Raw genomic sequence first — 15,141 nt, 5'->3', positions numbered from 1 at the left:
CCTCCCTCCAGCCACACCATTCAGAAACCAAGCTGATGAAACCCTCAGGAGTGATGAGGCTGTTTTGCTTTGCCTCACACCCTGTGTGACACTCGCCATGGTGCATCCTGCAGGCAAGGAGCCAGTGGCCACTGCACACTGAGACAGTGCCAGGTGTGCCACCAGAACCCCTCTGGCCCTGCAGAGCTCAAAGCTGCAATCCAGGGGGAACTACTGCTACAGCAGACAGGGCTCAAGTATGTGCAGATGTAGTTCTTTTAATTCCTGCCCAGAATGTGTAAATCTGAGCTGGCTGCTTTGCTATATCATAGACATGGACACACATGCTGTTCAGAATATCCCGTTGTTTAATTTCAAATTTTGCTTTCTTGCAACACGAAACCTAGGAGTCCTCTGAGCAACTGTGTACATTTTGTTCTGTAAGTGGTTTAAAAGTATATTAAAACATTAATCATCTTCCAAGGCCCAGTATGCCAGGTTTCTGACTGGAACACAGTTTAATGGGTGACTCATTGCAGATATATTGTATAATGGTATGATATTCTGATAGCCAGTGATTTACAGCTACAGTACTTAGCACTGTCTTGCTTTGGAAAATCCTTTTATTGCTTATTTGTGTAACATATGGATACTTGGAATTTAAAAATATTTTCATAGAATAGTGTTCTAATAGTCGGGAAAAAACACAAACAATTTTTTTTAAGGCAGAGCAGTAATCAAGCTTGAAGCTACTCCTTTAAAATAATAAGTTTGGAATGTTTGAGAATATGTTGTATTGCCTTCAAACTGAATTTGGATGAAACACATCTGGCTTCCAGAGCAAGCAGTAATCTCTTCAAGGAGGATCCTTTGCTGCCATGTGCTGGGGAGGTTTCCTAGAGGTGAAGAAGAACTAGAATAATAAGGTTAAATATGTTTATTTCCCTTTAAACAAAGAAGTGTACAGCTGTAGTGATGGTTCATACAGCTGGCTTGGTTTAAAATTGATAACCTCAGCTGGCCTGTTCTTATCAATTTATTTGAAATGTCAGTCAGGGGCATTCCAATGGAGAGCAAGCATTAGAGAAGAGACATTTCGTTATGCACACTGAGGGGCTTTCCCATGCTCACTTTCCATAGGGCATGCTCTCTGGAGTTGACAAGGACTGGTGTGAAACACAGACCTCCCAGCCTGCCAACCCGAGTTCTTTTACTCAGGAAAATATTGCAGGAATGAGAACACACAGGAATCTGTACAACTTTACTATGCCAAAACTGAATCAGGAATTTTAGCCTGACTGAATCACTAGGACAACCTGCTGAAAAAAATAGCAGGTTTATTTCGTATTACATTTTGTTGTTATTGTTGAAGGTGGTGTTCTGGGGTTTATGTAGTCTGAGAGTTTTGTCTTGATTTGCCCCAATGGGCAGTGATGGTAATAAATGGTGTAGTTTTCTGTCCATAAGCTATTAACCAATAACCAAGGAGAGCCTTCACAGAGAAATGACAAGCACATGTGATGAGAAGCTGCTGGATTAGCTGAGAAGAGCAGTATGCCAATTACATTATTGTGCAATTGCAGGGTCCTGCATATGCAGATGGACCCTTGGGACTCCTTTGGCAGGACTGGAACATTAACAGTGTTGATAACACACCAGTATATCCTGCAGAGCATCATAGACACCATTTCTAGCTCTTTCTTGCAAAAGGAGAGTAAGTTGTTTTCTTTCTCCTCTGGGAAATGTTCCATAATCCCTTTGAAGTGCTTTTCCTGCATAGTGCAGCTGTGGTGTTTACATGAGTTCCATAACTCTCTGCAAGATCTGCAAGAGAGGGGAATATGACTGACTGCACTCCTATTGACCCCTTTTGCCACTGAGCAGTTAGGCCACAATTTGAGGTTATTGCAGGTTGCTGTTATGAGGAAGAAGAATTAGCTATAATGGAGATTTTTCCCTTGGGTGCTGTGCTGCAGATCTGTAAAGAACCTTTCTCAGTTTCTGTGCCCACCAGTGCAATGCAAACACATGGCCAGAGGCAGCCTCTTTGCTTGTAGGTTGGGTTTCTTGCCAGCTTGCATTCTGCCAAAAGAGGGTTCATTCTTGGACAGCTTCCCAGAACCACAAAAGGAGCTGCTTTCTTAGGTGGTTACCTGTCTTAGAGGGCTGGTAAGTTTTCCCTGATGATTTTTTCACACTTTCCCTTGCTATAGCTGTCAGCCTGTGCAGGGCAATGCTGTATGTTTTCAGGCTCTCAAAAGGAGGAGCATTTGTTTATTCCTTTGTTCAGGAGACAAGCACACCAACATAAGCAAGAGTTGTGGGGCTGCACTAGGAAGGACCTGCTATTTCCCCTCAGCCTATGCTGCTCATGGATTAAAACCCACTAGCTTTAGTCACCCTCACACCTGCAGACTGAAAACTCATGGCTTTTAACTCCCCTTCAGAGTGTGAAGGTGCTGCAATAATCCTTTCCTGGAGTTGACTGTGCTGCATATTGTACAAGACACAATAAGGACAAAGCCTCTGCCTCAAAGAACTTTCAACAAAACTTATGTCTTCAGCAGAAAATTAACTCCCTACACATGTTTTTATCTCAAAGTTAACAGTCATAAAATCCTAGAATAATGGTATGGTTTGGTTGGAAGGGACCTTAAAGATCATTTAGTTCCAACAGCCCTGCCATGGGCAGTGACACCTTCCCTTAGACCAGGTTACTCAGAGCCCCATCCGATGTAGTATTAAACACTTCCAGATATAGGGAGTCTATAGTCTCTCTGGGCAACCTGTTCCAGTGCCTCACCACCCTTATAGTAAAAATATCAGTCTTTATATTGTAGATATTGTTCTTTATAGATATCAGTAAAGATTTATAAATTATAGTAAAGAAACGTATCGGTTATCAAGCATTGAACAAGTGGAAGGTTTGCTTCTGTATTATCTTGTGGGTTTATTTTACTTATTTCTGTAAGAATAAACACTATATAAAACTTACTGGTTTTGTAATTTTTTCAGTTAAGACTAATATACATAAAGATGTTGGTTACATTTGTCATGTTTTATTTGTACCAATGCAGTTCTTATCAGCAAAACATTAATCTCTTTTACTTTCTCTGACCTAAGAAAAACAGTTTATTTATCATAGGAAAATATTTCTATTGCATCACTGAGCCACAGCTAAAACATGCTACATTTATTAACTCGTCCAAAGTAAAGACTGATTTTGTTTCTCTTTGATTAATATGAATTTAGTATCATTTATCTCAATGGACTGTTGTGCTTAAACTCCTTATATTTATCTTTTAGATAAATTCTCAAATTAATGTGATGTGTACCAAAATACTAGTCACAAAAACCATTTATTCTTTGCCAAGGGTTTTCTTACTTCTTTAACTTATTACATCAGAAGTGATTAAGTTCCTCAAAAGTCACGTGTTTTCTGCATGTCCATTGGATGACTAAAGGTTCCAATGAATCTAAAGGATAAGTAAAAGATTTTGCTTTTGAAGCCACAAGTCATAGTTCAGATGCAGGGTACATGAAAGAGATGTTGGGAAATTAAGCAAATGGAGCTTAGCTCTGCAGCTGTCAGGGAATGTGTTTTCTGCTGTTCAGAAAGTTTGCTCACATTTTAGAGGCTGGGGTGGCTGGCTGATGCCAGGGAGGGTGCCACTGAAATGTGTGTGCAGACAGGGAAGTGCCTGCCTGGCAAGGCAGCCCTTGCAGGGATGGGTGATCAATAAGGGGAGAAGGGAGCAGGGTGAGCTGTGAGGCTGCACTGAGCATGAGCTAGGGAACAAGGTAAGAAACTTATTGACCCAGACCTGTGAGAAACAGTCCAAGAATGATACAAGACCCTGAATGAACACTCTTGCCCACAGGAAAATAAGCAAATACATCTTTCTTCTTCATTTATTTTGGTGGTGGCAGTGGTGGTTGGTTGGGTTGGGTTGGACTCAGTATACAAGCCTTTTTGGACACACTTTTAAGATCTGTTTGGTACAGTGTGGAAAAAAGATGTAACAGTATGTTCTGTCCTGAGTGGTGAGCAGAGAAAATGAATCACCAGAAAATAAAAACCAATCCTTCAAGCTAATCTTGTCAGAATCCTATATCCTAACTTATCAATAAACCTATATTTTCATGAGCAATCTGCAGTGCACGTATTGAACAGAACTAAGTACATATGTTCAGGCAATTGCTTTGGGAATGTTTTTCAGCAATAGAAGGTGGTGGACTGGATGACTAAGAAGCTTTTCTGTTCCAGAGGGGTTGTCCAGACAGATGCAGAACGTGCAGTCCTCTATCTGTTGAACTGCCAAATTTTCTCTTGAAAGAGACAAGTGAATCCTAATGACATCTTGTACAGTATGGGTAGTCACCTTGGAAAACATTCACAGAAGTTAAGGGAAAGAAGTATTTTCCTGTGGCCACAGATGACAACTGTCACTTTACCATCACTGGTGTGACCTCAGAATTTCAGGTAGCATGAGGTGCTCTCCAGAAGCAGTGGGTCTCTGTCAGCACAGCAATGCCTGCCCACTCCTTCTGGCCATCCTGGGTGGTGGTGGCAAGAAAGTCCAGGTGGAGAACCTCACTGCCCTCCCTAGGAAAGCAAGTGGACATCAGACCCATTTAGAAGAGGAGCAGTTCCTCACTAGCTGGCGCTCTGGTAGTGGACACAACATGCTTCCCTCCACCTTCTGCCAACTGCTTGCCAGCAATTTGAAGCCACAATCCCTTGTCAAGGTCTATGTCTACAACCTCTTCTGAACCATGCATGGGAACCACTTCACCAGCTCCATTTGGCTCTATGTGTCAATTCATTATTTAATCAAAATAAAGCTGTCATCACACAGAGAAGCCCAGTCCCTGGTTCCCTACAAAAAGAATCTCTGCTGCCACCAAAACTTGCACTACCAAGGGAACAAGCTCTATGTTACTGATTTTTTTTCACAGCCCTCCTTTTACCTCTAGAACAAATTGTTTGTTTCAGTTCTAAAAAAGACCATCAGATTACTGACTTTTTAAGGAGATTTTTTGTTTTGTGGTACCTTTTGGAGTGCTGTTATCATAATTCTTTTCTATTTTGTGAGGGATGTTCCTTGAACTTATCTCTTTTATAAAAGTTTAAAATCCCTCTCACTGATAAATGCTGAAAAAATCCAAATAGAAAAAGCTTGGGATTTTTGTTTCCCTTTGCTTTCTCATAGCCTAGCAGTAACATTTGTGTTTGCCTACTCAAATTCAAACTGCTGGTCAAGTGTGTGACTTTGTCTCATTTGTGTAACAGGTAAGCTGCAAAGTGCTGCAATTCTTTCATCAGTACATGCTGGGCTGCAACTACTTCTGGATGCTGTGCGAAGGCATTTATCTTCACACGCTGATCGTGGTGGCAGTGTTTGCTGAAGAGCAGCGTTTGCACTGGTATTACCTCTTGGGCTGGGGTATGTATGTTACTATTTGTAGCAAGATGGTCAATACTTCCAGACGTTTGAATTCTTCTTGCACTTATATACCACTTATGCTCTAGTTTACATCATTAGATCATAGCTTAAGACAGTTCTTGTGCTAAATTTGAGTGCATTTAATTGGATGGGCTTAGAAACTTAAAAAAACAGCACAAGAAAGTGTCTTTTACTTGCTGCATGTTGGGATTTGCAGAAAGAAATTAAGTTCTGTTAAAAAAAGCTGTGGGAGAAAATATATTTCTATTCAATTATATCTTATATTTAATATCTCTTTTCTGAAAAAAGTTGTCTCTTTTTGTCACTTATATGCAAAAACATGAGTGTGTGACAATACATATAAAGTATCATTTTCCTGGAATGAAGAGGAAAGATCAGTATCTATATCTCACAATGTGAAGCAAACACAGCATACAAAAACATGGACCAAAATTTCTCTGGAAGTGAACCCAGTATCAGACATATTTTGGCATATGCTATTTTAAAGGAAAAAAATTATTTTACCAATGGAGTAGATAATGGCTTTGCTGTCAGGACAGTTTTTGTCCTACAAAAGTGATCTCTAAAGCATTTCAGAGAAAGATGCAGGTATCAACAAGCAAATCTCAATGATATTCTATGAGAGAGGTTACAAACCCCTACACAATGGATGCAAACTGCATGTGGTCACATGCATATTGTCCAAGAAACAACCAGGTCTTGTTCTTCATCTCCAAATACACAGCTCTCTTCTGTTTTCACTAACTTGCCTTTTTAGTGGGTAGCAGCAGCATGTATTTTTCCTTTGGACTGTCTGGTCAAATAAGAGGCCATATAAATGTACCAAATATATTACAATGAAGTCTCTTTTACATTTAAAGCACTATTGTAAATCCAGTCCACATCAGTGTTGACAGAAAATCAATATCAAGAGCTTTTTTCCAATTTGGCAACCATGAATCTCTGGCCTCATTCCAATTTCTGGTAAGGCAGTTCCCATATCTTGAAACCACTGGTGCAGCAAAGCAGCAAATGATGGACCTTTCTCCATTGTCCCACTGCACTTAGGGATGTTCTTGCAATCCCTGTCTGAAGCAGATACAATTTATTCTATATTTGCCATCCTCTTTGGCAAAGTTGTACTTTTTCAAGATTATTGATTTACAGCAGGAAAACGGAAAAATAGCCCTATTGATTAAACAAAAAAAAATTTAGGAATTTTTAGATTAGATTAATGGATAATTAGATAACTAGGTAATTAGATCAGAGTAAAATGACCCTGTTCTACATGTTCCGAAGAAATTCAAAACACTATCTTCAAACACGAGTTAGATATCCAGTATTTGATCCTAAATAGGCAGTAATAGCAAAGTTATCTCCTATCTGGATTTTCATTTCAAAGTCTGGTAATTTACCTTCCTCTTATTATGCAAGGCTTAGCCCTCTCTGGATACCTACATTAGATATCAAGAAAATTACTATGATTTTCTAGTTTACATAGATTGTAGTGTCAGATAGCAGTCTCTAGGCATGCAAGCATTTGTCTTTGGTGGGGTTTTTTTGGGGTTTTGGGTTTGTTTTTTTTTGTTTTGAGGTGGGTTTTTTTGTTTGTTTTTTTTTTAATGAGAACACCAGCATGCACACTTTTTCCTTATTAGAATGGCAAATTTTCTGAGAAGAGAGGCAGCTGTCATGCTTTTGGAATTAAAAGTATCTGGGATGTTATCAGCTCTCAAATGAAAGCAACTTTCCCAAAGAATCCTAAATCAAGCTAAAGGTTCTGGGCTTTGTCAATCCAAATAGCTGAGTACTCTTGGAGCAAGAAACTGTGCTATTGCAAAAATCCCATAGTTCAGAATATTTGAATATAAAAAGTCTCACAGGGCTCTGAAATGGCAGCCTGACGTGAAGAATCATTTTAAACATTTGCTCCCAGACAAAGCTTTTTCCATTTTCATGTCTTGCAGAACAAGGCTTCCCAAAATAGTGTCACTCCATATCCAATTATGCAAGAGGAATATGGTCGTAGATATCTTTTTTTCTGGGGACATTCAATTTAGGCAGTGCAATTTTATGCAACTGTGACATCCAGCCTGCAATGAAAGCTTACAGGTCAGCTGTAGTAGTGCTGACAAAGACACCAGCAGCGTGGTGGGTAATTCAGCGAAGTTACTTGATATAACACACATCAGTATCTGCAGCACAGCTCAAAAACTAAAGAGGGTAGTGGCTGTGGGCACTGATATCTTGAGAAGGAAAAAGCTATTAAAAATTGACATAACTCTTGACAATGTCTGCAGCCCTTTTTATGACACTAGATTAATACTTCCACCAAAAAAAAGGCAATAATTAGCACCTCCTAACTAAAGTAGAAATATTATTAGTAGCAAAATGGTCAGATTAGGACTATCTGGTGACCCCTTAAGTTTACATGAATCAGTGTAATTCCACTGATTCCAGAAGGAGTAGTAACACAGTCTAACTTTAAACATCCAGCTATGTTAATCAATGGAGAGAGATACATTTCTCCAAAGGGCAACACAGAGCAGGCTGTGCTCTGAATTACAATTTGAGATCGAGGCAAATGTACAGATGAAGTTACTCATTATTCATTGCTGTTGCTAATCCCTATGCAAGAAGATTTAGCTTATTTTATTTGTAAAAATCACTAATGGCATTTGTAAAATAGCTTTACAAGAAAAATAATAATCTGAACAAATATAAAAAGATCTTTAAAAGGTGATTGAATGGAATCTGACACAGGCAGATGCATTTCAAGGCTGATGTCATCAGTTGACCCTTTCTCTGGGAACAGGTGCTAGGGATGTCATTTCTTATTTGTTATTGTTTCACTGGGTCAGGAAATCACTATTATGCAGGGCAAGAAAATAGTATCAACTGTGCAACAGCACAGTCCACTCTGTCTGCTTCAGGCATCTTCACCCACACAGAAGTGAAAAGGGAATCATTTATTTGGACAGTGCTAAAGCTGAGTGCCTTCCAAATTGTACTGGAATTGCCAGTTTGTGCTATAAAGGACTGGCACAACCTAAAGGGATTATGTCCTACCTGTTCTGGGATGGCTGGGGTAACACCTTCTCTGCATTATTCACTGCTCACCATGTGCAAGTGGGACTCTGTAGTGACATATCTGACCATGACCCCACAGTCCTTGATGCTCCACTTCTCACTAACTCCATGCTCTTTGGCCCTTTACAAGAGTAAAGCAACGTTTAGCCCTAGGAGAGCTCATCCAGCCTGCAGCTGGAAATCTGATCTGTAGAGAGTCCTGAGCTTCTTAACCTGTAACTGGCTAATGAAGATTTTCCATTGCATTCTTGAGACTTGCTTTTGAGTTTGTTGAGCCAAATATCCTAGGCTAATGCATTTAGCAGAAGAAAAAATGTCTTTTTACATCATGTGGCATGCTCTACTCACAATACTCCAGGCCACAGTTTTCAGCTGAAGAATTTTGCTATTACAGAAAGGCCCCTTAAAAATTGCATTTCAATCTGACAACAAAACTGGCCCAGACTTGTTCCATTTCCCAATCAAAATTATTTTCTCAAGCTGTCAATCCCATGAGCTCACCCTGAGGTTGTAAGCGCCTTTCTTTTTGTTCTGAGCTTTTTGTTGTTTTGCCGTACATCATCACCCAAAAAAGGCATTCTGCAGCCAGAGGCCAAGTCATCATTTTCTAAAAGCATACAGAGGAGAAAGCAATCCAGTTTGTTCTCCCACAGCTGCATTGTCCTCCCAAGGTAAATTGTAATAAGAAATTTTTTTTGGCAGTAGAGTAGGTAGCTATTGCCTAAAGACACCTGGAGACATAAGAGTGTTCTATTTATGCACTTTTTGGACCTTATTCCCACTCCCTAAAATATGGCTATGGATCCTCTGTCTCTTCTAAACATTTTTATGAAATCAATAACATATGAACAAAACAGGAGCTATGTTCTTCCCTCTGTGATTAATCATGGTATGGACAGGATATTTTCACACGTTTTCATTTATAATTATAGAATATCCAAAGCTCAGTAGAAACATCCATGGTTTATAGGGAACAAGCAGCAGTAGCACCAGAGGTGTGCACAGGACAGACAAGGCAGTAGATGATGTCCCCAAGGGCCAGCTGTATGTGTGCAAGGCTGTACACACTGGGGTGAGCACTGCAGGGCAGGATCTCCAGTTCCAGGTTTCTAGCCTGTTGGAGAGGGATAGAATATCTAAGCAAGCTGAAGGGAAATGGACAGGAGTGGACCAGGCTGTCACTCTGTGTGTCAGGCTGGAAATAAGAACTTGAGCTTTCCACTTTGTTAGGCAAGGCATGCTACCAAGTGCAGTGCAAATTTGCTCCCATCAGCTCCCTGTCAAAGCCTCTTCTGAGGTGCCACAAATAAGTCAGGATATGTGGATTTGTTGTATCCACAGCTCCTCTCCCTGCTGAGATAAAGCTGCATGTGGTGGGCTTGGCTGCACAGAGGCTGGGAACCTACAGAAGATATCAAAAATCCCCATCCCCCAAAACTCTCCTGGCTCCAAACATTTTCTCGTGCCAGTTGCTCAAAAAGAGAAACTCTTCACTGTTTTTTATTGCCTCATAATCTGGCATGCAAGTCAATGTGCCTCTCTCTTGCTCAACAATTATTTACATGGTTTTAACAAGTGTCCCTGGTTTCCTGAGGGAATACTCCTCTGAGAACAGAATGATCCCTACATCCTGCCCACACTGCCTGCTCACACCCTTCCCTTCACAGCAGTGCAGGGGAGCCTGGCAGCAGCTTTGAAACACTCCAGGAGAACTGGGTCTGTGGGCTTTGCTTCTCCTTTTAGCCAGCCTTGAATGTTAATCCCTTTTGCATCTCATCATTGGGCTGTTGCCAGGGTCTGAATGCGCTGGAATAACAATTCTTTCCTGAAAGTTGTGATTTCACATCCATATGTTTTGTGAACAAGAGACTTATTAGTGTGTGAGACACATGACATTTGAGCTAAACAAGACTGATCTATAACTTTAATCATTTCAGGGTTCCCTTTGGTGCCAGCATCCATTCATGCTGTTGCAAGAGCCAGATACTTCAATGACAAGTGAGTAGCATGTCTGTTTTTGAAGGAACTTAGCATTATTTAACTGTGCAGAAAATTTTATTCAAGTTAATAATAAATGTTACTGTTGTATTTCTCCTCCAGCTGCTGGATGAGTGTTGACACACATTTGCTATATATTGTTCATGGACCTGTAATGGCAGCTCTACTGGTAAGAATATTATTTGCTATCAACAGTTTAATAATTACATTAGAAATGCTGCTAACCTGAATGGAAGTTTCTGTACTATAAGTATTATGGTCAAAATTCAGAAGAAACTAGAGGTTTTCTCTACTCAGTGTTACAGAAGACACTTTATTCCAGTGAGACTTATTTGAGATGAATACACTGCATTTATGTGACATCAATCTTTTAGCTATGCCTTAGCTGGCATAAGCTGGTTGCTCAGCATGAGTTTTTCTGGTCACTGACCCAGTGTGGTCCAAAGGTAGGGAGCTAAACAAGTCCAGGGAAAGGACTGGACTGGGCTGTCTGAGAAGGAAGACAAGATTCAAAGTGCACCTGGCAATGTGCATATATACAACATCTGGTATGCCAGAGGTGCAGTTTGGCATGGTAATCCAGACCTTCCTGGCAGATGCAGAAAGGGTTTCATTCAACCCAAGCCCCAAGCTCATCTCAGTGTGTCACCCAAGATGCACTTTCAGCTTTTGATCTGCCTCTTACTTGCAAACACCTGTGTGGATGTATGTGCAATAATTGCCTCAGAGATCCAACAGTAGGGCTGTGAGTACTGGGAACACCTTTGAATAAACAACTTTCCATCTAATAGCTGAAAAAACAAAACTCTTTCTACCCTTTCTGGAGAAGCAGTCTTTAACAGAAGTTATGTGAAGGAGCCCATCCTTCCCTGACATATAGGTAGTCTGTTGGTCTCAAAGAATCACATTTATTGTGGGTTTATTGGTTCAGTCTGGATTGTAACTGCTATTGTAATGCTACTTACCATCTGAGAGAGGCCATTTCACCTTTATTTTTGTCATTGTGATCCCAGTCTGTACATCTTGGCCACAAAGAAAAAGGAAGAGACTGTTTTCTATGGAAAAAGAGCAATCTTTAACTGTTTTCAAAATAAGACATTTTCATTTCTGTATTGTGCTTATGTCATTTCCAGTCTTATTTTTCTTGTTAAGATGTCAATGTCTACAGAATGTCCTGCTGTCTACAGAAGCCCCATAGTGACAGACTGACTCAGAAGAGCTGAGGATTTTTAACTTTATAAAGACTTTCTTCGACTTTTCACAGTTACTTTCAAAAAATCTATAAGTGAAGGTTAAGCAGAGTGGGTGAGGAAGAATAAGGTTTAGATTTAATGCTGAAAGGGGTCTCAGAAGTGATTTATCATTCCTCTTTTCCAGTACAGCACAAATGCAAAGCAGTTGAAAGGTCTCCCATTGTAGTTTAGAAGTGATGAAATGCTTTACCAGAGCTTGCTGATTCATTGTTCTGAAAAAATCAACTGAAATTTCTTGTATATATAATGGTATTTGAGCTCCTGAAATACCTATGGAAGTTATACAACTTGCATACTTATTTTTAAAAATTAGGAGAAAAAATCTATTAAAGTTCCAAAGTGTCAGTGCCTGATTTTAATGTAGCAGAGTGGAAAATAGTGATCTGTGTACAGAGACTCTAGAGACAGAGAGGGTCTGTGATATCAGGAATGTCCACAGGTTAATCACTGAGCTCATTATCAGCCTGGGTCTGCCCTCCCTGTCCCTGCAGGCTCTCAGCACATCCCACAAGTAGCTCTCTGTGAAGCCAGGGTCAAGGGCAGGTTACTCTCTGCTGAGACCAGATTTCCAGAAATGACTGAGGAGAGGAAATTCTGATCTATTTGGTATCACTGACTATAAGGATCAGGACAAAATTTTCTGGTGTCTGTCATTTCTGCCCTGAGACAGCAACTGTTACCTGTTCCCTGTGGGTAGAGTACCACAGAATCCCTGCAGTCTGGTGGGGGAAAGGAGAGGCCTAGGTTGTCCTCAAGTGCAGCCTTACAGCCCTGCTCACACACAAGCCTGAAGCATATTCCTTAGGGAAATTGTGTGCTCCCATTGGTCCCATGTGCCCAGGGACAAGCTGGGGTTTGCCTCACCTGTCAAGATAACTTGGTGACTGTCAGATTCAGGACAGAGGCATGGTTATTTCTAGGAGACAATTTTCCCACCCCATTTAAACTTCAGACAGAAGAATAATATTAAGTGTTCCCTGGAAATCCTAAATTTGCCTACATCAGCATCAAAACAATCAGTGTATCCTACAACTGACCCCTGCCTGGAGCATCCATGCAGGCTCCAAAGCATGTAGAGCTGCTTAACATATCTTTTCTGAAAATATTCAAGATACTTTCCAAGACCTAACTGCCCAGGAGCTGGCCATTATGAGATACAATAAAGCTAGAAAACTACACTTTACTGCCATTTATGTGCTTTGTATTTTCATTTTGAATGTCTGTTCAATCTGAATGCTTTCACTTACAATAGCTTTGCTTTTGCAGGTCAATTTTTTCTTTTTGCTTAACATTGTCCGAGTTTTGGTGACAAAGCTGAGAGACACCCACCGTGCTGAGTCCAACATGTATATGAAAGCTGTCAGAGCCACATTAATCCTGGTGCCCTTACTAGGAATTCAGTTTGTTATTATTCCCTGGAGACCAGAAAACCGACTTGCTGGAGAAATATATGATTACATCATGCATATATTAATGCATTACCAGGTATGTGAAATAGTAGCAACTTTAATGTAGTTGAAATATTTGATGTTAAGCTAATTTAGCCAAAGATACTGTTGCCAGGGGGTTTGCCCTGAAGCTGAAAATAACTGTGTTTTCAGTTCTTTTCCAACCGTTTCACATTATTGGATTATCTGCATTTACACAAGTAGCACCAGAGTGTAAAGAACAGAGACAAGATAGAGGAAACAATTTAATAAGTTGCCAAAATTATTGGTTTGCACTATTTCTAAACTATGGAGAGAAAACTGAGTTCACAGAGGGCTTTTATGTTCCAACACAATTTTTGTTGAAGTGCTCAAATTGACTGAAACTAGTGCTGGGACATTAACATTAAAATTAGCAGTGTGTACAAACTGTTGTACAGAGGGAATGCCAACAGCCAAAACAAAAAACAGAGACAACTAAACTTCGTTTAGGAATTAGAATTCCATTATTAGTCTGTTTAAACTGCAAGACTGACATTTTGATTTCAAAAATGCTTTGAAAATAAGGCATTATTAAGTAAGTCTAGTTTATTTTCTATCAAAAACAAAACAAACCAAACCTAAATGACTTTAAATGCTGGGTTATCTTGTTTACTGACTGGAATATATCCAGTCCTATATTGACTAGGAAAGGCAGTTTTTCAGTGCATTTGTGAATAGTGGTCAACACACATGAATATGTTGACCTACTTCTTGCTTCCTTTCATACAGAAGCTAAGTGAAGAAATTATTTTAATGCTGTAATAAGAAAACAGCTTAAAAAATCAGTAGTGCTTTTTCTTTAAATGAAGTGATAAGGCTACCAAAATCTATGCATCCTGTCAGATTATATATCCTGCTTATCATCCTTATCCTTTTGAAACTCTGGGTGTTTTCCTGCTGCTATTTTGATAGAATAACTGAAGTTCTAGGTTTGGTTTTGAAGTGTATGCCATCTGATATTACAGTTCTGCTTAAAAGGAACGAGAGCCTTGTTTCTTCTATTGTTGCCTGTATTGTTACATTTGCATTCACAAGAGCTGTAAAGGAATATCTCCCAATTAGTTTTTGGTGACAATTGATTTGTTTACAGTTTTAGCAAGTTAGGATAAGACAATAATCACTTTACTCTTAAAATATCTATTAAATCCCGTGCAGTTGTTGGAGATTTGCAAAACCAATGATTATTGCCTTAATCAACAATTCTAATTATGATCATTATGCAATAGAAAGTCACCAAACTGAGGTTAAAACAGAGGCTGTACTGATGATAGGGGTTGGGTGAGGGAAGGATCCAAGACAGGAAAGTTTCATCCCTGATGGGTTCCTTCTGCTCTCACAGAAGAGCTCTTGACACCCCTGCAGTATAATCTCAGTGTGCTTCCTGCTAAAATTTGGCCTTTTGGAAGGGCTGTGCAGTTGTCCTGCTGGCTGCAGCCAACTGCAATCCTCCCTCTTCCACTTAGAGTGGATTTTTAATTGTAAACTAAAACAAACATTCTTAATCCTTTCCCAAACATTTCTTGTATGCGTATTTAGATCTCAAGCTGATAATCACTCCTCTGGTGCTCATTTTCTTCTAGGGCTGATTCTGTAATTAGCAAATAGTGCATTAGATTGTGTAATGGCTGTGTTTCCCTGCTAGCTATTGTGCTCCCATAACCCACAGCACAGCCAGACTGTGCAGACACTAGCAAGAATCTGTTGGGTTTTGCAGCTCATGGCATGTCAGTCATGGACAAGCAGGCATCATGGGAACAATTACCAATCCTTTTTTGGTGGGAAATATAATGCATTCTTCATTTCTGCACTGGTTAAATGAGTCATTTTTATGACTTTTCTGGAACAGAGAGACAGGTTTTTCTCACAGTACATCACTGCTTTAAGTGAACATGAAGTATTGATATG

At 39.9% G+C, this 15,141-nt stretch overlaps 1 protein-coding gene across 3 annotated transcripts in view; it reads left to right on the top strand.

The window, feature by feature from the left end:
• CALCR (calcitonin receptor) overlaps positions 1 to 15,141 on the top strand; it is a 154,776-nt gene that overhangs the window by 123,724 nt on the left and 15,911 nt on the right. For all 3 annotated transcript variants that reach the window (XM_085050728.1, XM_085050727.1, XM_085050726.1), the window contains 4 exons: positions 5,273 to 5,426; positions 10,454 to 10,514; positions 10,617 to 10,683; positions 13,034 to 13,252. In XM_085050728.1, coding sequence (XP_084906854.1) covers positions 5,273 to 5,426; positions 10,454 to 10,514; positions 10,617 to 10,683; positions 13,034 to 13,252 — 501 coding nt within the window. The remainder of the gene's footprint in view (positions 1 to 5,272; positions 5,427 to 10,453; positions 10,515 to 10,616; positions 10,684 to 13,033; positions 13,253 to 15,141) is intronic.

This window comes from Lichenostomus cassidix, chromosome 2, assembly GCF_008360975.1.
Source record: "Lichenostomus cassidix isolate B80296 chromosome 2, HeHo_3.0, whole genome shotgun sequence".
In the NCBI taxonomy this organism is placed as follows: domain Eukaryota; kingdom Metazoa; phylum Chordata; class Aves; order Passeriformes; family Meliphagidae; genus Lichenostomus; species Lichenostomus cassidix.
This window is presented reverse-complemented; position numbering and strand designations above follow the sequence as displayed.